A 25617-nucleotide genomic window follows, 5' to 3' on the forward strand; every position below is an offset into this window, starting at 1 on the left:
TCTTGACTTAAATATAATCTACTCTGCAGTAAGAGGAAGAATGGGCATTCAATGAATTATCTGTTTGAAATATAGCAGGAGCATATTAACACAAATATATAGTAGAAAGTCTCTGTTTTGGTACCATTTATTGTGCATTGTTGGGTTTACAAATGCTGAACTGCATTGTAGCATCAAATTAAAAAGATAGTAAGAACAAATGACTGGTGTCATCCCAAGGACGAATACCTCAGCACAGTAACAGATTACTCATTAACTCTACTGACTGTGTGGTTAGAGGAAAATTACGGTATTTACAAATACCCCACTCATGTTTTACTAACAGGCTATGGAGGTGAAAACAAAACAGTGAAGGAAACAGTGCTGAAGCCCTTACACAGGCAGAATTCCTACTCCAACGTCCAGGGAGGATTTGTCTTACTAATGTATCCAAGACAATCGATGAACCTATAAGGTATGTTGTGCTAATTGTTTTGAAGCCCATTACAGCTGCCAGTGCTTCAGGCACTCTTTGGAGCAATGCTTCTGCCAGCAGCTAGCCCCGCTGGCATGCAGCCACTTACCTGGCAGTGCTGGCTTTGCAGGAGGCAGCAGGGGAGGCACAGGCACAGGCACAGCCAGGGGGCCACCGGGCTGAAGTTTATTAAAGGTGCTGCAAGGGTGCCAATGAGAGATGTTAAGGTGCTGTAGTCATCACTTCTGCCCACAGATAACATGAAATAGTACAGGCTGGGGGAACCGCAGCCCCACATACTAACTCCTGATTTTGGGAAAGGATTTATCCCTGCTGTCCCTCAGCGTTACATCAGTTTTAACTCAAGTAATTAAGGTTGATGAGTGTAAAAATAGAGAAGCAAAACTGGCTCTTCACTCCGTGGTTATAGGGAATGAATGTTTAAGCCCACTATTTTCATACATTCAAATATTTGAATTTCTACCTTAAATACTTTTTTTGCATATACAGACATATCAACTGATGAGGAAACAGTACAGCAAATGCCCTTTATGAAGACATCCCTACAGACTCTAAAACTACACAAATAAAAATTATTATTAATATTAAATATTGTCCAGTGAAAAGACTGCCCATATAGGTATGTATTAAATTGCAATTCTACACTACACAGTAACAAAGAAAACTTCTCTAATGAGAAGCTTTGCCATTAATTACAATCTGTATTGTAATAAGCTTGACAACTACTTTTCTTTTTTTCTTCTCTTTTTGAAGAGAGTATTTTCTCTTTACCCTGGGTTGCTGCAATTCTGGTATGAGATAATCTACTTATAAGTCATTTCAGAGGGCAGCAAAGTCGATTTTAAAAATTATTTTTAAAACTCAAAGACAGGCTTCTTCTATCTAAATGAAGAAAACAAATATTAATGGTCAGTTACTTCCCTCTTTCTTTATTTTGAAGGGTAATTAGTAAAGCAGCCCTTTCACTCTCCTCCCTAGTGCTGTCAAGCTGTTGAGAGCAGTTTGCAGCACTACAATGGTACTATTGTGAACACAGCCTGGGCTTCCTTCCCACAGAGAGTTAAATGGGCAGTTCCCGCTGCCCATGATTGGTGTCCAGTGAAACAATACTCAAGAGCCAGGTTTTATCAGCTCTGCGCCAAAGAAGAGAAGCCAGGGAACCCAAGCCTTCATATCATGCTGAACCATATGCCAACCCTGCTGGCCCCAAAGGTTTATCACTAAGAATCAGGATGCATCATGTCCCCTGTGAAATTTCACTTCACATACCTTCTGTGAAATGCATGGCTTTGCTGAAAACTGACCTTTTTCCACAATTGGCAAGAACAGATGGACGGCAACTATGGTTTGGCAAGCAGAAATGAAAAGATTTTCTAACAGCCTGCATTCTTCAGTGTTTGGGAGGAGAAGCATTCAGAAGGAGATAGATACATTTGTGACCCACAGATCTAGTCAGGTGCAGTTAATCAGCAATTAAACTATTTTCTCAACGGCCAGAAACTACACTGAGATTAATTTGATTGGCCAGGCCATGATTAGGACTCATGTCCTTCGGACTACCATATGGTAATTCCAATTACTGTAATACTAACTTTTAATCCTTGCTTTATGTTATTCTTTTTTTTTTCTATTAAGTATCTACATACATCCTTTTTGTTATAATTTCGACCTGTTTAATTAGTGAAGTACATTCCATTTCCTGCTAGATGTTTCCATATACTGAATGGTATTATATATAACCCCTTTTCTCAGTAACTGAAATACAGACCTATAAGAGAACAAAAGACAACCAGTGTGCTAGTTTCTATTAATCTCCTCATTTTTTTTGGTACCTATCATCTTCTAATCCCACTGTTGGCACTGGAAAGCATGCCCCAACTGTCTTGATTACCATATGCAGAATGATGCAGAAACAGTTTGCCAATATCTTATTCAACTCACTTGAAAACATCACTCTGTCTCACAGATATCACTGTTGGTTAGTTTTGCTTGTTACAAATAATCACCCACATTTCCCACCAATTTAAATACCAGAATCAACCATACACAATGGTATATACTTGTTTTTTATATACACACCTCTTTTAGTATTTTAACATACAAATCTTTCAAGTTGTTTGCAAGTCACTTCTGTTATTAGGGGTAAAATTATGACTAGGAAAGGATTAAACCAATAAACAACGCTGTCTTTTGCAACAGAAACATTTAAATTTTTAAATAGTTTAAAAACATTTCTATGTTTAAATCTTAGGAATGTCAGGAAAAACTGTTTAATCTTCCCTGATTCTATTCACAGACTTCTGAGAGCTATCAAAGAAATCTGCATGAATTTTAACACCTTAAGGGGCAAGAGTCTTAACATTTTAACAAAGGGCTTTTGTTACCCAAAATGTTTAATTAATTAAAAAGGTTAAGTAGGTATTAACAACAACCCTGTCATTTTGTGTTATGTACAAGGCAATCAATCTGCAAAAGATTAAACTAGTTTATCTTTTTCATTCCAGTTTAAGGAGTCCTAGCCTTCTCCCTGCAAATTTTTAAAAGAGGGGTGTATCCACATTTAAAACAGATTTGATAATGAAAGAATGATTGCTCTACTAACTTCCAGCTTACAACATACAAAAATTTCCTCTCCTAAAAAGACGCAGTAACAAAGAACTCCCCTCCCTCAAGCGATCTGTACTGACAGATTCAGAACTTCCTGAAGGCTGATAAAGCACTTCACTGCCTTTCACGGTATCCCATTGACATCCTTTTATTCTAAACCAGAATGACAGTGGCATAAACCTACACATATTTTATACAGAAATGAGTAGAATCAATATCTCCCTTCAGATGGGTAAACTCAATTTATGGAAGAATGTAGAAGTAAAAGAACCTAGAATATATTAATATTACAGAAAGATTTGAGCTTCCAGATCTGAGAGACTCAAATCTGTTGCCGAGTTGTCTGTTTACAACATCAACAGAGCACTCAGCCTTTTATAAATGCAATTATTAGCAGATAATTTTATTGCTAGAGTCAATCAGTTTTGTCTCATTTGGTATTTTGCTTTTTTACCGCTTTCAAGACAGTCTCATCCATTTCATTAGGGAAGAGTAACTAATAAAAAAAAGCCATACTTACTAGTTATAAAATAAATCATAGCTATTTTGTGATGACAACAACATTAATACCTTTTAACCCATGCGATTACACTATACCTCTTTAACAAGTGCTTCCAGCATCCTGGTTCATAGATAGCCTATAAGAAGAGGTAGAGACAGAAGAGCTACATGGGGTAAAGATGGCGGGTTCCGTGGGATTAGAAGCAGGAAATTACTGAAAAAAATACATTTACCTGAACATGTACAAATCCATAACTGCTGCTAAATCAAAGTATGTATGCGTGTTTTGCTAAAACGCTCAGACTATATATATGAAAATATACATTACAACACAGCCTTCAAGTCTGACACTTCAATTTACTCCTCATTAAAAATGCATGAAAACCAATTAAAATTATATGTATGTCAACATGAAAATGCAGTAAAACAAGTGGCTTGGTACACGTATCTGCAAGTATTTCTCCAGCAGTTACTTAAGTGTCTATATGATAAGAACTAGGGCAAGAGTTTAAAAACCCATCACAAATGTTGGTTCAATCAATTGTCTCTAGTGGCTAGAATCAAAGGCATTTAAAGTGATGCTTTGGAATTATTTTGTGCAAAACAATCCTGTTCTTTCAACAGGTAACTAATAAATGATGGCTGAGAACAGGCTTGCATTACCTCTGAGGTCCAACTGTTACTCAGAACACTGCCTACTTTTGCTCCCTGGTGTTGCATTTTAACTCTAATTGCATGATCAAGCCAATAAATTTGACTTGGGAGACAAAAAACCACTACAGAAGTATCTACCCTGACAAAATCAGAGGCTGCAAGAAAATGCACTTCAAACAGAAGTCAGACAAGATGAGACAAGTGAAGGAGAGGTATCAAGGCTTGAAAGACAGTCATTAATACTGACAGATTACTGTAATTCTGGCTGTCAAGGTGATCGATTTAAGCAGCATATGCCAATCAATACTCTCCTCATTTACTGAGCAGCATTAAATATATAGTTAGGTAAGATGTCCCTAAGACACGATTCAAACCATACTTAACAAACATAAATTGCACAATTTATGCTTTGGAATCTTAGCTGTTTTTTCATTTGGCCATTTTAACTGGGCAAACTTCAGTGTGATGTTATCCATACAAAAGTTACTTTAGATGATTCTATTCCACTGCATTGCCATCATGTATACACTTCCTTTATGTTTCAAACTGTACCAATTTTCTGTATTTCTGTGTATTAACACATAAATCTCAAATATAAGCATTCTAAAATGCAGCAGTTATTTAAGCACTGCTCATTTTGCTTTTTTTTTTGCATTAGTGGTTTGCCATTCTGATGTATGTTAGCCATCCATGGTTAAAAACAAACCAAATCTTTCTTGTATTTCTCCTGGAATTTTCCTTACAATAGTCTCTTATTGTTCAAATATACTTGTGACATCAAAGGAAAATACATTAACTTGATGTATTTGTTTAGGTGGAAAATCCTATAAATATAATAGCTATTACTGTCATTGCATACCTACTAGTAGTCACACACTCTCATGCATAAATGCGCAAATGCACGCAACTCTAAATAAAATTTTTCCCTTATATTTAAGTCTTTTTATAATGCAAAGAGAAACTGTTACACGATTCCTTGAAATGGAAATACCTGAACAGCCCATTAAAACAATCAGATACTTATAAATGCCTTGGAAATCTTCAGTTTTTCATGTTATATCATTGTATGCATGCATTTAATTAATCACATTTTGAATTGTTAAAAGATCAAGAATGCTGAGGAAACTTCAAGGGAAAAAAGAGGCTTATAAAAGGTGGAAGCAAGGACAGGCTGGCTGGGAAGAATACAGGGATGTTGTCTGGGAAGCTAGGGACCAGGTTAGGAAAGGTAAGGCCCAGTTAGAATTAAACTTGGCTAGGGATGTGAAAGATAACAGGAAGGGATTCTATAGGTACACTGCAAATAAAAGACAAGACTAGGAACAACATGGGCCCTCTCCAGAAGCTATCAGGAGAACTGGCTACCCTGGATTTGGAGAAGGCTCAGGTTCTTAATGACTTCTTTGCCTTGGTCTTCACTGGCAAAGGCTCTGACCACACCACCCAAGTCTTGGAAGGCGAATGCAGGGACTGTGAGAATGAAGACCCTAGGCCCACTGTAGGAGAGGATCTGGTTCGAGACCATCTTAAAAATCTGAACGTGCACAAGTCCATGGGACCTGATGAAATCCATCCGCAGATCCTGAAGGAGCTGGAGAATGAAGTTGCTAAGCCACTGGCCATCATTTTGAAAAATCATGGCAGTCAGGTGAAGTTCCCGACGACTGGAAAAAGGAAATATAACCCTCATTTTCAAGAAGGGGAAAATGGATAACCCAGGGAATTACAGACCAGTCAGTCTCACTTCTGTGCCTGGCAAAAACTTGGAGCAGATTCTCCTGGAAGGCATGCTAAGGCACATGAAAGACTACAAGGTGCTTGGTGACAGCCAGCATGGCTTCACCAAGGGGAAATCCTGCCTGAACAATTTGGTGGCCTTCTATGATGGGGCTATGAAACTGATGGACAGGGGCAGAGCAGCTGATGTCATCTACCTGGACTTGTACAAAGCATTTGACACTGTCCCACATGACATCCTTGTCTCTAAATTGGAGAGACATCAATTTGATGGGTGGACCACTTGGTGGATAAAGAACTGGCTGGATGGCCGCACGCAAAGAGCTGTGGTCTATGGCTCGATGTCCGGCTGGAGACCAGTAGCAAGTGGTGTCCCTCAGGGATCAGTGTTGGGACCAGTCTTGTCAACATCTTTGTCGGTGACATGGACAGTGGGCTTGAGAGCACCCTCAGCAAGTTTGCTGATGACACCAAGCTGTGTGGTTTGGTTGATACGCCGGAGGGAAGGGATGCCATCCAGAGGGACCTCAACACTCTTGTGAGGTGGGCTGATGCCAACCTTATGAAGTTTAACCATGCAAAGTACAAGGTCCTACACCTAGGTCGGAGCAATCCCAGGCACAGCTACAGGTTGGGCAGAGAAGATAATCAGAGCAGCCCTGTGGAGAAGTACTTGGGGGTGTTGGTTGATGAGAAAATGAACATGAGCCAGCTTCAGTGTGCGCTCACAGCCCAGAAAGCCAACCATATCACGGAGTGTGACCAGCAGGTCAAGGGAGGTGATCCTGCCCCTCTACTCTGCTCTTGTGAGACCTCACTTGGAGTATTGTGTGCAGTTCTGGTGTCCTCAACATAAAAAGGACATGGAACTGTTGGAACAAGTCCAGAGGAGGGCCACGAGGATGATCAGGGGACTGGAGCATCTCCCGTATGGAGACAGGCTGAGAAAGTTGGGGCTGTTCAGCCTGGAGAAGAGAAGGCTGCATGAAGACAGGACAAGGGGTAACGGGTTCAAACTTAAACAGGGGAAGTTTAGATTGGACATAAGGAAGAAACTCTTTACTGTAAGGGTGGTGAGGCACTGGAATGGGTTGCCCATGGAAGTTGTGAATGCTCCATCCCTGGCGGTGTTCTAGGCCAGGCTGGACAGAGCCTTGGGTGACATGGTTTAGTGTGAGGTGTCCATGCCCGGGGGGTTGGAACTAGATGATTTTAAGGTCCTTTCCAACCCTAACTATTCTATGATTCTATTCTAAGCAGAACTAGGACTTGGGAGAACAGCAAAACAGAGCAAATCAAAGTACAGGAAAGACTGAACATCACATTCTCTACCTTATGATTCCTGCTTGAACTTGGAAAACAATTTCTGTAGTGAAACAGTAGATTTTAGAAACAACTCTTATCTTCTTCTGTAAAAAACAGTGGGGGTCATATGATGAACTCATCCATGGCTCTCCCTTGAACTTATTTCAGATAAGGCTACAATGTTATAATTCAGCGATTGGAAAAATATTCACTGAAATTCTGAATTTTTCAATTATTTGTTGTAAAGGCATATGGAATAGTATCTAAAAAGTGTATAAATCATTATTTTAAATGTTCCTTCTCATCTGTGATGACAGACAAATCAGTAACAGGCATGTTAGAACATTATTAAATGTCTTGCATCAAAATTGTATTGCCAGAAATATAGCAGTTTGCTGAGAATCTTTGCATATAGCAGTTAAAAAAAAAAATCTAATCCAGAACATATTAGAAGAGCAACTATAACGGCATGCATTATTCCTTTCAGTATACCAAAATCAACTAGTGGCACTGTAAAAAATGAATTCATGATACACATTTATGGAGAGAGATCACTCCCTAAGCCTCTTCCATTTGATACAAAGTTATCACTAATGTTATCGCACATACCGATTGCTGTATTCATTTTTTTCTCAATGCATCTATAAGATAGAAAACTTAATGGACTAAGAGGAAGGGAAATTGGCATTGCCAAAATCAGTGCTTTTCAGCTTTAACTTCTAACTTCCAGTCTTAGTAAGAATCTCCAAAGTCTGCACAAATTCCAGTTTAAAAATGTAAATCAAAACAAATACTTTTAATTAAATGAAGCAAACGTGGTCAGAGAACCCGAAGAATACCCTTTGCTCACTACATATCATTATTTTTATATATCAGTATTATATCAATACTTTATTTTTAAAGATGAGCTTTCCAATGTCTGCAATTCTATCTTGAGGCAGATGATGGTTGAAGAGGCACAACCAACAGTGACACTACCAGTTCCAACAAAATCCTTTCTTGGGGCAGTTGAATATTACATCAAGCAAGAAAGCTTCTACTGATCTATGAATTTTTAATACAGAGTAAACTTTTAACAAACCACTCAAAGACATTATTTTGTTTATGAAGAAGTTACTGTCTTGTCAGATACGATATGGGGTTAATATCTTCCTTTTGTCTGGAAGACAACCAATAAAAAGGTTAGCTACATCAAGTACCAAATGCTTAGACACAGAGTGTCAAAAATTTTTCAATTTTGATAAAAAAAAAAATTATCCAATCATTTACATATATTTTCTGCAATATAACATTCTTTGGATGGAATTATTAAAATAGCAAGATATTTTTGCTATCTAAGTTCATCTGTTTCATATGACAAAAAAAAAAAAAAAGCCAAAAAAAAGGCCGGCCAATTCTTGGCATTAGGTCAAACACTTCATAGATGAATATAAATAACTGAAAATCATACTATGATGACTATGGATAAAACAGTCTTCTACATTCCATTAAAAAAAAATCAGATTTAAAAAATGCTAAATTGGATTTTTTACTCTGTGTCAGCTATATACTATGTACTATCATTTGTGAGGGAAATACTACATAAGACAGAAGCCATGGTGTCTGAACTGCACTATCTGAAGAGCAGATAGCTTGAAATAATTGCTAGCACTCCAAAATTTGTGTACAATGTGCAAAAAGTAACACTAGTTGTTTCACAATTGGAATTTCACTCCCATAGATTTTACAGTATTTTTCCAGTTCTGTTATAATAATTTTAACAATTTGGATCACTGGAGGTACTTACTAAACCAACTAAAGAACATTACTTTGGTGTACCTCTTGGCATCTGGCTAGCATCTGTTGTTTATTTAGGAAGTTCACATAAAACTTTATATGAAACCACTCTTTCTATTGTACAAAATATTTAGTATTGATCCATTTCCCGCACATGGTAGAATCTGAATTCAGAATGTAACAAAGTGCTTGCTCTGAGATGCAAGCCATGAATAAAACTATTCATATCAGGAATCTCAATGCAATCTAGTAAATAGAGTATTTAATAATTCCCTAAATATTGGTCTCCTGATTCTACATCATAGTGAAAATGACTGTATTTCGCATGTCACTTGCTGCTGCGTGCACATATGCTACCTGTTGGTGAGGGAGTACTAGTACAAGAAAGCCAGGTCGCCAAATGATAGTGAGGGAGTGCAGAATCCTCGAAGGGGGGAACTAAAGCAAATTCCAAACATCAGTGCAGAAACTGCACTCAAAATGGCAATTATTCTGTTCACAGAGCTGCAGCAACGAGTATATCAAGCATCAAGCAGGATACCTGCCATGCATGACTGATGTTGGTTGATAATTTAAAGAATTTTTTTCATCTTAAAGTACTACAATACAGAAACATAGTATTCTGAACAAATAATAAGACACAAAACAGATGAAACCTTTAAATATCATTAACACAATCAAATCTTTGAAGTGTTTGCTATCTAAGTTTGCTATCAGAGATGTCAAAATAATACCAGAAAGAGGATGGTGATTGACAGAATATGTCAATCTCAGAAAGCTACTTCAGCCTGTACAATATATGCTCAAAGTTGAGGCAGACTAAAAGGGAGATGAGTAGTATTTCCTGTATCCACGCAACCATTATTATACTATTCACACATACTACCCATTGCCGCATCATCATTAACAGACTAGTGCAAAACGGAAAAAGTTGCAATCAGGTTACATGAAGAGGACTGAATATCCCTGCTGATTACAAATGACAGCTGCCTTTTTTCAGTCAGATCTGCACTTAGAAAATGCACTAACTCAGAGGACAGGTGAACACTCCTTGGAAGCAGGAGGGTCAAACTCAGTGCTACTTTCTTCACATCCCATACACAAGCAGATCAACACAGTCCAATTAAGTGTTTACCTTGGTCCATCACCACAGAGATCTTCACTATGCCATTGTAAATATTCCTCAAAAATACATAAGCACATACCTATTGTATCATCAACTCGACACTGAGTCAAAAGGTGCTCACCAGGTATTACATAGCAGAGTGAATTGAACCACACACCTGCAGGCACTGAGACATCCATACACTGATGCTGGCTTTGAAACTAATTCTGTTGGTCTGCTATGGGAAAAGGAGATCTAACATAGAAGCATAGGGCTTTAAATGTGTTCTGTCTGACAGCAGTCTCAAGTACTCCTGTTTCCTCAAGAACCACGTTCAGCTGAATTTCTACTAACCATCATCAAAGTTCCTAATATAACTGGTATATTAGATACTCATAAGTAAACAAAAATTATTTTCAAGCAGATCACTTCATAATTCTCTTTCATTGACAAAATTATGGTCTTGGATGTGCAGGAAGTCTTGGTTGTCAGCTTTACTTACCCGGCTGGGTCTCTGCTTTTGGTATACCTTCCAAAAAAATAGCTTTTCTGTTCCTTTTATCCTCCCCTCTTTGAACATACTGTTTTCACCACTGTGAGCCCTCTTTTAATTTGCTCCAGCAACACTCAACACAAGGAAAGACCACCTTGAACAATGAGTCCTGTCTTCTGCGAAAGACAGTAAGTCTAGCAGGGTCTCAAGAAAAGCTATTTAACCACAGACCATCAAATACTCTTGCCCCCATGCCTTTCAGTCCACAACAAACTTAAAAGCCAGTAGTGAACTGCTACAGCCATAGCTAAAATATGCCAGAGGAAAAAAGTGGGAGACACTAAAGACAATCCTTGATGTCTTCAATTCCCTGCTATTGCAGGATCATAATTAGATTCAATTTTCAAATATTCCTAGTTAACAGACCATGTCCATGTTACAGGAAACACCCATGAGTCTTCGCCATTCTTGTTTGAGGGAAATTCCTTCGCCATTCTTGTTTGAGGGAAATTCCTTCCTGACCTCAAATCTGGACATGGGTTGAACACCAACAGCATGTCCATGACTTTTTTAATCAAGATCTTTTTAAACCACTGAGAGTTAGACCAAGCTTTGAAGTATAACATTTTTTTTGCTGTTCTCCACTGACAGCTGACTCCACTATAGCCTAATTCAAGCCAGGGAAGTTTGTAGATTTTTTTCTAATTTTATGCCAAGCAAACAGCTTTTAAAGAACTGCCCACACCCCCATTCTAATTTTTAAAGTATTAAACAAAGCACTCCAAGCCAGGTGGAAAAAGAATTCTACACACTACTTAACAAAGTCACCCTTTAACATCAGTGCCCAATCAACTGGTGCTTCATAAGCTTACAAAGTGATGGTGCAAAACATACCAACCAAATACTATCTCATCTTAAATACAGGTAACACTTTCCAGTTATCATGCTAACCATATTAGGGGACAAATTATCAACATGCTAACGGAGGCCATTAATTATATCATGAATTACATGCAGTGCTGTGATCCATATAAAAACCCCACAATTCAGAGAACTGAATTAAAAGTGCAATATACAGCTTTTAGGAACCAGCCAATTCCTAGACATTGACTTTGGAAGATATGTCCAAGGTATTTATTATAACGTCCATAGTCTGTAAAGAAGCTTAAACATACAAGTTTGTGGGTTTTTTTGGTACTGAAAGTTTGCTGTTTCCAAGTAAATTGTTTTCCAATTGCTCACCACTATACATCAATATAATGCTATAAGCCATCACTTTTCATGGTATAATGATGATAATACATTTTAAATTCTTTGATTAAGCCACTTGAGTAATGGCAAAAAGATCGGACCTTTCCAAACATAAAAATACAATGAATCAACATGTCATCTAAAGAAATGGCACAAACGTCATTTAATGTGATCACATCAAACACTATCCATCATTCATCTGTAAATCCACTTCATTATATCTAATACAACCTCCAAGTATTAACAATCAGCCTTAGAAAAAAACAGTCTTTAAGCAACAATCTATCACATGACAAATAAAAATATCTACAGCTTGGGTGGAAAGTAAGAATTGAATTTCTTTTGGATCAAAATTTAAACTTATTTTTCAGTTAGGAAATTGAAAAACAGTATGTTCTTTATTTAACTAACAGGTATATAACAGAACTGAACCTAAACAAGGGGAGAGGTAGAGGTGACTTGACTTACCTTATGTTTTTTAATTTCTGGTTGGTAAATCTATTCTTCCAAGAGCAGCCCTTTCAGAACATTACAATTTCAGTTCCCCTCCTCCCAAAAAGTGAGATAACTTTTGACATCTTTACAAAGACACTATCACTATTTTGACAACAATTCTGTATTCCGAGCTGAATAAAAAAACCCTGTATGATGAAAATGTAACAAATATCACATCTTGAAGGAAAGCAGCATTCATATCCTTCTTGGGACTAGACAATGAAACTAAATCATATTAATACTGGATAAATATTTAACATCTTTAAGTAAAGAAAGATTATTAACACTATGGCATTGCTATTTTAAAAAAAACTACTCACAAAATGGTCACAAAAATAATTTTGCTAAGAAAAAGTGATACGTACATGTTATAAAACATTACAAACAGGCAATTTTTCAGCACTGAATCTATTTTTCACTCAATTAAAAAAGATGGTCTTAATCTGAATACTCTTCTATAGGTTTAAGTTCCCTAAAGGCACCATCACCAGGGAAAAAAATAATAAAATTACCCTATATTAATCCAACAAATACATAAGATGACAGAAAACAAGAAAATCGTATCTTTAGAACTGCAAGGAAATGTATATGCCTTGGAAACCATTTGAGTGAAAGGATACAAGTTTTGGTATAATGGTATTAATGATTTCAATGCACGGCTTGCATTTATAGCTGTTGCACGAACCATAATAGGAAGAATTTTTCCATTCACAATAGCACCATCAAAGAGTGGACCAAAAAATGGAACCTGAACAAAAAATTAAGAAATTCAACATAAAGCAAGATCTTAGCTATAACAATTAGCAATCAACATTAACAATAGAGCACTCAAATATATCTTTTTTTCCCCTCCTCATTGCTAGATAATCAGACCAGTTATTGTGCTCCATGACAGACCTTTTCTCTTGTGGAAATATACAGCCATATAACTGCTTGATATCCTTGGTAACAGATAACACAGCATTTGAAGAAAATTAAGCAACCATTTGAATGCTATGTCTCATCAAAGCTAATTTCCAACATTTGCTGCCAAAATCCTAGGAACAGTCATACATACGATGTTTATGAGGTTGAAAGGCTAAATGACAATATTGTAGGTGGTAGTAAGCAAAAGGAATAATTACTCAAATTTTTAAGCAATATTTATCATGGTTTTAGATATAACATGCCTGTAAGGACCAACTCAATGTGCAACTGCCATACACAATTACTGGTGGACCGACCCTCACCTTCCATTTTCTTTTATTCTTCTATCTGTTCTTCTTCCTTTCTATGGTATCCATAGAAATGGATTGTAAGCCCTTTACAGGAGAAATCTGTGGTGAAAGTTCAGCCTCTTTGGACTCTAAGTGGAAGGCCTTATTTGTGAGATCAGTAGAAAACCCTGATGTTTATTACAGGTAGCACCCAAACAGTTTACAGAACAGATGGATCTTACGTTTTGGCAGGAATTTCTCTCTGATAAGCATAACTCTCTAATTAAAAAAAAACACAAAAGAAAGCAAAACAAAACCCCCTATTAAATATCTTAGTTTCCTGTATGTGTGAATAAAGTTCTGCAGTTGCTAGCATAAAGCATGTGAAGAAGAGCAAAGTTTGTGTATCAGGTCAGCAAAGGGAGCAGAGTGTACACTAAATATTCTTCCTGATCAGATAAAACCAATGCTGCAAAGGGATTTTAGATCCCAGTATTATTTTCTCCATCAGTCATTTAACATAGTTTTGAGAACACTAAAATCTGATAGAAGGCACATCTTCTTTCATATACAAGGACCTCTTCTTGGACTAACAACAATTCCTGATCTTAGTTTTCTTTCTTAACCTGCACACCTCTAATAATACAACTCTTTATATTTAAAGTAGCAAAAGAAATATTAAAACTATACATAACCAGCAATAACAAGACCATGTGCTGTGTATCATTTCATGCCTATTGTCAGATAAAGACCGTCATCCTATAGGGGAATCCTATTTCTGTTATACCTCATTTATTACTATTACTGCTTTTAGAAAGAATATTTGAAGTACAGAAATTTATGGCAAGTGGCTTCACACACAGAATGTATGCAGGTCAAACCCTCATGACTACTTTTAGTCAGTTAGTATTCGCTACCCTAAACCATTGTTTTAAGAACAGGGCCAGTATAGACATTTGAGGAACAGTCATTAGAAAAAGTGCTCATATGCCTAAGAGCTGAATGGCCTTGCTTTGCCTAATTAAACTCCAAATTTTTGTGTGGAGTCAAGGAGAAAGAAAACTAGCTTTCAGAAGAAAATATGACATGGAGGTGGATAAACTGGAGCAGGCTATTATTCAACCACCACAGTCACGTATCAAATTTGATAAAAAAGTTTGCCAAGTTTATCTTAACATTTAAATGATTATGCAGAATATTCTAGCTTTGTTTCCAGTTTATGATGTTAGCAGATATGCGTGACAGCATCAGGCCTTTACAATTTCAAGTTACTGGTTTTATTATGAATTGTGCTCTTCCTCTTCCTCCTACCACCACTGCAATTGTCAATGTTAAAGACACATCACCTTGTTGGATCTATGTATTACAGCAAAAACTCAGATTCTGAACAAAATTCAGTTGATACTAAATATAAAAATGAAACATGAAAGAAAAAGAACCAAAACCACCTTACCTCAGGCTTTTTCATGATCTGAATACTGAACATATGGTTTTTCATGGGATAGATAACTATAAGAACATCACCAAATTCTGTTGGAATTATTCCTCTTCTATAATCCCGAGTATGCTCTGACCAGACAATGTGCACTTCATCATTTCCTAAATGTCTTAGCTGGAAAAGTAGCAATAAAATCCCATCAGTTTGAATATATTCTACAGTCAAACAGCTATACTAAATGCTTGTACTTCAAAAGAACAAACCCACTAAAAAGAAATGAAGAAAAAATGAATAAAATAACCAATTTACACTATTAGTTCTCTTACAATTTCAATGACAGTATTAGTTCACAGTATTGGTCTGTGTTACAGATTTTTATACACTGGTGCTAGTGTCTATTTAAATTAACAGGTATGTCAATATCTGTTTTCTACTGAAAGCTAAAATTTTGTTGATATTATCCTAAAAAATGCAGAGTGATTCAATCTTATTTATTAGAATGCTTTCAAGATTGCCATCACAAACAGGCAGTAAATTACTGAATTATATATGAACTTTTAAAGTATATGAATGAATTTGTTTAAAAGCTGCGTATCCAAGCAGTCTTTAACTTCGTCACTTTAATCTCAAACTGACTACTACAAAAAAAACTCCAAAACTCCACCCTTGAAAAATCCCAAATAGTTTTTGACTTGGTTCATAATGGCCAAATGGATTTCTCAAAATGCATGCTGTACCCTCAGTTGTAATCCTATAACCAGATTAAGGAATATCTTGAACTCTTTGGAATTATCTGCACTAAAGCTGCAAAATGCTCCTTCTGCTAAACATTACCATCTGATAAACAAATGTTAACATCATGGAGAGAGGCTTTCCATATACTGATTGAACATATTCAGATTATTAAATCACAGTATCACACAGTATCACAGTATGTTAGAGATTGGAAGGGACCTCAAAAGATCATCTAGTCCAATCCCCCTGCCGGAGCAGGAACACCTAGGTGAGGTTACACAGGAATGCGTCCAGGCGGGCCTTGAATGTCTCCAGAGAAGGAGACTCCACAACCCCCCTGGGCGAATTAAATGTGAGTTTTGTTTCCAGTAAAGGCCATTTCTGAAAATTCAAGTTGGAATCACATTTTTTTCCTCCTTGTATATCACCAGTTATAGCTGACAGTTGTCTTTACCCACAGTTATCACTTTGTTTGCACAGCTTTAGATAGGTAGAATTTGTCAAACAATTGCCTTGATAGTATTCAAAGGACAGCACTGTGAACAGGTAACATGCAGACACTAACCTGAGCGCTTACAAGAAGTTATTGTATATAAAAAGGCTACAATTTTCTGAACTCATTTACAGAATGTGACTGCACTTTAAATAATAGCAAAACAAACATGCAGTCATGAGAAAAATGTCATTGCAAGTATTCACTTGTTTAGATTACAAAACCTCCTGGAATGCTATCTTTGTCTTATCTGAAAGCTTATACAGGTTGTCCAGGAGCAGATATAAACAAACAAACAAAAAACCAAACAAGAAACAGGAAAAAAAGAAGCTACCTCTTCTCTGCAAGCTTTAAATTGTGTAAGACAGAAAAAAAGGTGTTGGACTGGGCAAAGGACAGATAGCATCAATACCCTAAATCTCGTCTGATGCTCAACAAGTCATTTGTTTTGCCTGGACCAGATAATAGATACATCTAATCTACAATGATTGCAGCTCTTTCGAAGTGAGCTGTTCTTGCCTCTTTTGTAGATGGCTGAATTACTTTGAACAACACTTCGTTAGGGATGATCTTGTGCCAACCGTAAATGCAGCCCACAAAAGAATTGGTTAGAAGAACTTTCACTACACAGAGTTTTATTTGACTGGACTGGAACAAAACCAGGCAGCAACCTGAATGACTGATGTGCAATACGCAAACAGCAGCTGCAGAAACCTTGGATGACACCCAGCAATGACAAACATCATAAAAGACAACCAACGGTGGAATTGTTCTGAGGGCCTGAACCTTTCATACTTTCAGTGGTGAAGTGACAGTCAAACTATCTGTTTAATGTGACCAAGTTGCTGTCTCTCCTTTAGGTTTCAATGAGCAGAGGTTGATGAAGGTAGGACAGCTCTCCTGCAAGCAAAGCAAACATTTGGAGAATCCATCATTTACTGTACTTGTTACAACACAGGAGAGCCAGAGCCTGACCTCGTTCAGCTGGATTCTTCATGTCTTTGTACTGAATTGGAAGCATCCTAGAATTCATGTCCTGGACACAAGGGGGACAAAGATACGGAGCTACAACCACCTCTGCTTAGTAAAACCTAAAAGACCGACAACAACATGGTTTCCCAAGAAGTTGTGGTCTCAGTGTTATCTAACAGAATCATATTTGGTGCACACAGAATGGACAGATGCTAAGACTGAAATCTGTATCACTGGTTACTCAAAACTCACCACCAGTTGTGTAAACCACTACATCTTCACACTAACCCTAATCCTGACCTTGTCTTCTTAAATTTACAACTTTCTATGTGCCTACAGTAAGCAAAACAAAGTGCAAATCCTTATTAGAGATGTAAAGCACATCAGTAATATAAATAGTAAAAAGCTCTAAAATAATGTTATACTTCAAGTAACCTGTAATGCGCTATAGTTGAAACACCTGGAACTGTAGGTTACACACCAGTATTCCAAAATGCTAAATACTGCATAAATGCAGGTCAAACTGCTCTAGAGAGTTTATTATCTAAGTATAAGGCAAAACACGAACTGGAGAGAGACAAATGCAAAGGAACTGTAAAAAGGTGTTAAAGCTTAGAAGAATATCTTTTATGGCAGCATTCTTCAAGAATGAAAGTGTCAAGGCCAGAGAAAGGAAGATTCAGCAATCAAAGCAACAGTTTAGGATATAATGGGTTAATTTTAACTTTGTGTATGGAAAGGCTATGTTGCAAGAAACACTGGGTAGAAAAAAGAACAGTCTTAAGAACAAACAATGCAAGAATCCTGAAAGTGGGCCAAATTAAAGATGATTTCAGGCTATGGGTACAAGTGACAGGCACAATGGTCGTGTTATCCATGGTGATCCAGAAAGGTGGCAGTGAGAGAGATTAAGAGCTCTGCTTTAGCCATTTTAAACCTGAGCTGTCGGAAAGACTGCCCTGAGGAGATGTCAGAGACAAACAGATTTTTTTTAGGCTTTCTTTGAAACTCTACTCCATTAAAACAAATATATAAAAATGACCGACTGTTAGGTTACCTGAAATTTCAAATTTAACTCAAAATACTTTAAAATATTCTTGCTCTATAGCCATCACCATGTGTCAGCTCTCCTAATACATTTATGTTAACTGAATACAAAAGAAATGTGAAATAAATATAACCAGGAGGGATGATCAAATCTAATTTTGATACATTAGTGTCATATGCTGTACATGTTACAATAGCAGCCAGACTTAATACTAAGCTGCAGGCTATACTGAAATTTCCAAATGGCAGATTGTTCTAAGTGATACCAAGTATAATTGAAGTAATAAACGATAGTAAAAGCAAAGCGCGCTGTCAGGAAGAATTTAAGTATTTACTTTTTAAAATTAAATGAGTTAGGTTTGGAAAGGCAAGACAAGTGAAATAACGCAGGGCTCAATTTACAGAAAATTCCTTTTATTTATCTGTTACATTAACCCTTGAACTCTTGCCAAAATTACTGTAATTTCTAATACCTACTTACCTAAAGGAGGGAGAAAAAAGGCTATTACGTTTTCTTATGGTACAACAGCTAGCCCCAACTTTTTTTCTTCAAAATGAAAGTGTTTATTATAAAAAGAATGGAAGGAGCAGAAACATCTGAAGTAATGGCTTAATGCAGCTACTTTTGCCCATTAAATGTAAGCAGCACTGCTGTCTACAGCATATGTACCCTCTAGTTGAATTTATCACACAACTTTGTGTCTACAACTATGGTGTGTTTGTTTTGGGCTTCTTTTGGGTTGTTTGTTTGTTTGGTTGGTTTTTTGTTTGTTTGTTTGTTTTTTTTTTTTGTGGTTTGGTTTGTGTGTGTGTTGTGTTGTGTTTTGTTTTGTTTTGTTTCTACTTTTGTTTTTCTAAAGCAACACATTTACATAATTGTAACTCCAAATAAAGTTGTACTACTAATTTACATCTATAAACCTTCCAGTTCTAAATACCTGTTAATATCACAATTAAAAAAAAAAAAAAAGCTATAAATACTGGGAGCTATAAATCTTTTATGTGGTTAGGAAAATTATCACACATAACCTAGAATCATGAATTAGTATTCCAATAATTAACCACATTACTACTTTTTATTTACATATCTTGTGTGTAACATTCTCACCTACAACTCCTCCATCACTCCTTTATCAGGCTAAGGAAGGAAGCGCTAGCCAGGTGCTAAGCTGTAGAGGCACATACATGACTTTCTCATTCTGTGAACTGAGTCTTCACAGTTTCATTTAATCCTGATTATATTCTTTGCAAGTTTATTCTTGTAAAGGTAGTGTAACTACTTCTTACTCTGACATTCAATTCTAATAAAAAAAAAATGGATTGCATTATCAGCATTAAATTTGAATTTACTATTTGCAAATTAAATACCTATTTTATATACGTATTTCAATGCTATGTTCCTTTGCACATTCAGAACATTTTTATCTGCTCTCTGTGAATTCATGGCTTCTCTTGCTCTTGTTCGTATCTTCAGAAACAAATGCATATGAGGTATCCAAGACGCTTAAAAGTTTTATTGACTACTTTGTAAGACTGATGGAAAATAAGTTTAAAATTGGCTTAGCCTCCGAAACAGCAGAATCTTGATTTTGCACTGGCTCGACTGGCAGGAAGTTTTGTTTTAATTTAATTTAATTTCCATTTATAAGATGAACCTATCATGCACCTCTAGGCACATTTACAATGTAAAAAACAGCAGCAGTTCTAAGCCAACTACTGCAATTTTGCTTGGTTTTCTCCTATTGAATGAAACAGATAAAGAAAGCACAAGAAAGACCTGCAGAGATGCTCAAAACTCAAGTTTCTCTGGAGGTCACAAACAGTGCATGCACTCAGAACAATTCAACTGTAACACACACAGCTCTCAAATGATTTTCAGGTCCCCTATAACGTGTGAGAGCTGGACAGGATCTCAACACATTCCTTTTGCTCATGTGTTCAGTCTAAGCAGCACCGGTAGTTGTACCACTAGTAAAAGAATTAAGCCTGTTTTCCTATTCATGTCTCCCTGATACCATTTGCTGGTTTCTCCTAAGATGAAAACTTGAGTTCATGCTTTTCTCAAGTTTGGGATGATTTGCAATAGCCTCTCTCTCTGGTGCTGGTTCCTTAATGTAAAATGCTGCTTCTCATGCAGGTTTTACTTGTGGAGTAGGAGCACTAAGAATCTCTCTCACTCTATCTCCTTTACTTAGCCTGTCCTCATAAAACATACATGAAATGAACACCTTGAAACATGTCTCTTATTAATTTTGATTGAAATGGGGCAAAAGGTGTTAGGGAAGGGAGGACAGACATAAAAGAAGGCTCTCAAGCCTCCATTCATGGGGAAACCAGGCTTAAAAAGAACAAAAACCACACACAGAAGAACAGAAATAAAGTAGCTTCATTACACAGTCCATCAGGAGCTGAGCTACAGATATAATCCCAATCTTTTGATACAGTATGTATCCATATAGTATAGCATCCATGCAGACCTCAAATATTCCAAATTACTCACAAGTGACATTGAGGGTAAAGAAGGAGAGAAGCAGGCCTGGGGCAAGCTGGAACTGTTAAAAAGTCCAGCTGGTACCATTTTCACAAGCTAAATCAGAGGACGCCTGGACAGCACTGAGCCCTGCCTATCAGGAACAGCTATAGATGATGTAGATTCAAGGTGCTCCCAGAATCAGACATTAGATCTTGCCTGTGTTCTGCTGAAGTCCACAGCATTGCAAAGTATTTATCATTACTTAATTTTCACTGTGACCCATCTTCCCCCTTAACAACACTTCTTAATGCTCTCATTCAAACAGATTATAAACAAATATTTTAAGGATAATTACAAGCTGTGTTTTATAAAAAAAGTTCCTTTTAAAAATACAGAAGCCAATAAACCTAGAAGAATATATACACACATTGTTCTGTACTAGAACAATAGCAACAATCTTGTTTTTAAGTTAGTTATTTTTGCTGTAGAACCAATTTTATAAATCATTCTACTACCTAAGTATTATCCTGACTCTATTTCAGGAAATAAAAGAACAGAAAGGGCCCAGCACTATAGACATAGAAAAACACCCATTTTTTAAATAACACTCCCCCTCAAATAAACAAACAAACCACCAAACCAAACAACCTAAGATGCAACAGTGAGAAGTCAGAACTCGTAGTCAGTCTATACTAATAATGATATCAATAATATTTTTTTTTCAAGTTGAACACAGAGAACAAAAAAGTCATTAATAATTGAAGTTTGCCAGAGGCATGGCTATTTCTCTTTTTACTAACTGTCTACTGTCTAATTTAATTACAAGTATTAAGCTCCATGCTAAGGTCAACCAGCTTCAGTTCCTCCAATATTACACTTCAACCAGCGCTCATTAACGTGTCTACTGAACGGATTAGCACATCTGAAGATGTATGTACGCAGGACGGCGGACAGTCTAATGATAGCCAATTGCTCATTTATAATAGGACACATGTTCGAGACTGTAACTTACTATCACTAATGTGGAATTTATTAAATTCTAAAAAAAAAATACCAATACAGCAAACCATTTTTTCTTAATGCGTCTATGAGAGATCATATCACTTCTGAGCATCTGTGCCTGCTCCGAGACAAAACACCCTAAATACAATTAACATTGTTGAATTCTTTAAGTTTTAAACTTTTTTTAAAAGGTAAAATTATGTTAATAGCCATCATGTGGCTCCTGCGTGAATAAAAAGTCACCTTAGAAAGTACTCACCATATATAGTACTCACCATATATTTACTAATTGGCATTTAAAGTCTGGAAGTACTAAAAACATCACTCAGATGTAATGCTTTTTCTTCTGCACAGACCATTACCTCCCTGTAGTTTTCACCACCACACATGTGATCCTGACAACAGTTGCAATGATGGCAAAGATCACCAGTATCGCAAACTCAGAGATTAGTAGGTAAAAGTGTTTTATTATAATAAATAAATTATAAAATTATATTTTATGATTTTTCAGAAAAAGTTAGTTTTCTTTGACTCTTAATTTCTCTAGGATTATTATCAAAAGAAAACCTGTTATTCAGAATCACTTACCTTTTTTGTTAAAGAGTCATCTGAATCTGAAGGCATTCTTGTTGACACATGGAACATTACTTCTACTGTTGAGGTAGCAAAATATGGAGTGGTCAATCCAGTGCTTTTGTTTTTTTGCAGTCCTCCCATGAAGCCACAATGGTTTGTGAGATTTACCTAGAAATAAAGCACAGAAAGCATTATGAGAAGGAGAAAAAAAAAAAAATCAGGTGATAAATGCATTCTTTACACTTTAAAATATGCTTTCAACCATATTTTTTAAAGTGAAGTTACTTTTCACAACAGTACAGTTAGGTTTTTCTAGAACAGCTCAGACTTGCCAACTAGACTGGACATCCACTGCAGTGCAGTGGCATTCTATGTTCCACCGTCACCATGGATGCTGCTAGGAAGATGAGGTTAGAGAAAACAAAAGGTTGTGTAAATGAGTATTTACTGCATTATTCCCTGACCAGTTGCTTACCTGTGCTTTTTTAACTTCTTAAAATTCTCTGTTACTACATCAGCCTTGACCTAAGCTCTGAAAAAATCCTGAGAGGCAAAAATTTTACATCATCTTGTTATCTTCCATATGTTTTCTTGAGAAATATTGCTTCTTTGAATATGAAAAAAGAATACAGGAAACTAATTGATAATTCATAAATAAGTTTGTAAGTCTTAGTTCTATGGGAAATATTTTGACCCTGAAATAAATAAGCACACTTAATGTGCTATTTCACTTTTAAAACTGCCTAAGGAACGTTGAATCTCAGATGTGAATACATTTAATCTCTGCCCATATGTGATATATATCTGCTTTTCTATTAGTGAAGGATTCAGAATTTAATGCTAAGAGGTTAAAATACTAGATGTCTGTCCTGGTTTCAGCTGAGACAGAGTTAATTTTCTTCCTAGTACCTTGTGCAGTGCTGTGTTTTGGCTTCAGTCTGAGAATACTACTGATAACACACCAGTGTTTTAGTTGTTGCTCAACAGCACTTACCCTGATCAAGGACTTTTCACTGTCTCATGCTCTGCCTGTGAGGAGAGGAACAAGAAGCTGGCAGGAAGCAGAGACAGGACACCTGACCCAAACTAACCAAAGCGGTATTCCGTACCACAGCACATCCTGTCCAGTATAGAAACTGAGGGGAGCTGGCTGGGAAGGGCTGACTGCTGCTCGGGGATGGGCTGGGTATCAGTCAGCAGGTAGTGAGCAATTGCATTGTGCATCACTTGTGTTTCTTAGGTTTTATTCCTCTCTCTCTTTTCCCTATTCTTATTATTTATTAACATTATAATTATTATCTTTATTTCAATTAAACTGTTCTTGTCTTGAGCCACAGGTTTTACCCTTTTCTGATTCTCTTCCCCATCCCACTGTGGGTGAGGGGATGAAGGGAAGGGAAAGGAGAAATGAGCAAGTGGCTGTGTGGTACTTAGTTGCTGGCTGGGGTTAGACCATGACATTGAATATTAATTAATATTTGAATATTAATTCAAATTAGCAACACTTTATAGTAACACTTCATTAGTAACTATACCTAATAAAGGCTAAAGGAATTAACCCATGAAAGAAGGATAGTTGAAGACACTAATAGGTTGGAGTTTTTTTCTCCTGAAGAATCAGGAATGTGGAAGATAAGCATCTATGTTCATGACAGTCAGCAGACTTCTTGCAGTTTTTTCTCTGTTCCTATGGAAAATTCAGAACCATTATCCACACAGCTAATCTACATCTAAAGATTAAAATAAATAAATAAATGAATGAGTAAGATGTACACTCATGTGGACACTCCTGATGAATCCCAAGTCGCAAGAGGAACAAAAAACCTGCCGTTTCTGATGCAGCCAGCCAGGAGCAGAAGCGATTCCTAAACTTCTGTGTGACTGTGCCAAATTGAACTTCATAACAGAAGTTAATTCTGTGCAGTCAGAAAGAAAGGATGCTAAAAAAGGAAATCCTCGTAGGTGTATCAAACTAGTGACTAAAGAGCTGCAGGCCCATATAGATGATAGGGTACATCACTGTGTGAATAGTTACATGTCTGCAGTAGAAGGCAAGAAGAAGGGAGCATGACAGAAGCTCATCGTTTGTACTTTTTGGATTCCCAAATTTGAGCAAAGCTCAAACTTCAGTGGATGTAACACTTAACCAGCTTACAGAGAAATCAAGATGCCTCCTAAGTCTATGAAAGCCTAGTACAGGACTGCACATTAAAGAATCACCTCTGCCTGCACAAACTTTCTTAAATTCAAAGAACTTAAAATTAAATAGCTAGTTTTGCTAATGAAATTAAAACCAGAATTCTTCTCTACATCTTACTTGCAAACCAGTGTATTTCAGTACTTGTGAGTAATGCTGAAGAACCAAAGACTTACAATACCTAAAGGATCTGTAACTTTCTCTGTAAACAAACTTAGGATAAAAATGTTTTAATACCTCCCAGCCAAGACCAGCTACAAAATCCTCATAGGCTTGACTTCCGCCAGTATTCGTAAGAATGGAGTGTTTATCTTCTTGTCCCTCAGCAACATAAAACACTGCGATCTTGTGTGTCTCTCGGCTGTAAAATAGAGAACGATCACTGCATGACAGTGTCTTTACTAATATGAAACCAAAATATGTAAACAGTACGCACAGAGCACGGCTTTTAAAACACCAAAAAATACAGTGGATGTAAGGTACAACTATATGGCTTCTTTTTTAATACCTTCTACATTTCTACATTCCCAGTCCCATTCTAGTCCAGTCTTTTCTAGAGTCTAAAGTTTCGCTATACATGAACAGCATTTACCTCTTTTATCACTTCTAAGATATAGGATGGTACTGGCAATGCCAGTTGGGCATTCTGAAATGAACAAAACCTGTAAGATGGGAAGTATTGACACTGCACTGTCCATTAACAGTGCCTTGTGTATGCTGTGGCAAATGCATCTTATGCAACTGAACAAAGGATCTATTAGTACTATAGCAATGTCTTCTGTCAAGCTTGCTCTTGGACACTGGAGCAACCAAATGTGGTTTCTCACACTTCTAAAACCTCCACTGGATTTTATTTCAACTTTTACAAAAACAATTCAGTTTTTAATTCTGTGCTACAATGCCAACTAGAATTCCATGTCTTCAAACACTAAAAGCATTGGAAAACAGCTAAATAATTACCCAAAGCTTAAAATGCGGTGACTTCAATTTATCCAAGTTTTAAAACTATTCCAACATACGCATTCAAGTGTTCATAATTTTATTTGAAGTTTGTTCTGTCTCATGATATTCTACTTCTAGAGTTTTACT

At 36.7% G+C, this 25617-nt stretch overlaps 1 protein-coding gene across 4 annotated transcripts in view; it reads right to left on the reverse strand.

Annotated features, from left to right (window-relative positions):
• RALGAPA1 (Ral GTPase activating protein catalytic subunit alpha 1) overlaps positions 1-25617 on the reverse strand; it is a 132699-nt gene that overhangs the window by 20941 nt on the left and 86141 nt on the right. For all 4 annotated transcript variants that reach the window (XM_080618067.1, XM_080618066.1, XM_080618065.1 and 1 more), the window contains 4 exons: positions 24766-24889; positions 22344-22499; positions 15049-15207; positions 13020-13147 (listed from right to left, as the gene is read on the reverse strand). In XM_080618067.1, coding sequence (XP_080474193.1) covers positions 13020-13147; positions 15049-15207; positions 22344-22499; positions 24766-24889 — 567 coding nt within the window. The remainder of the gene's footprint in view (positions 1-13019; positions 13148-15048; positions 15208-22343; positions 22500-24765; positions 24890-25617) is intronic.

Source organism: Psittacula echo (assembly GCF_963264785.1).
Source record: "Psittacula echo genome assembly, chromosome: 5".
Lineage (NCBI taxonomy): Eukaryota > Metazoa > Chordata > Aves > Psittaciformes > Psittacidae > Psittacula > Psittacula echo.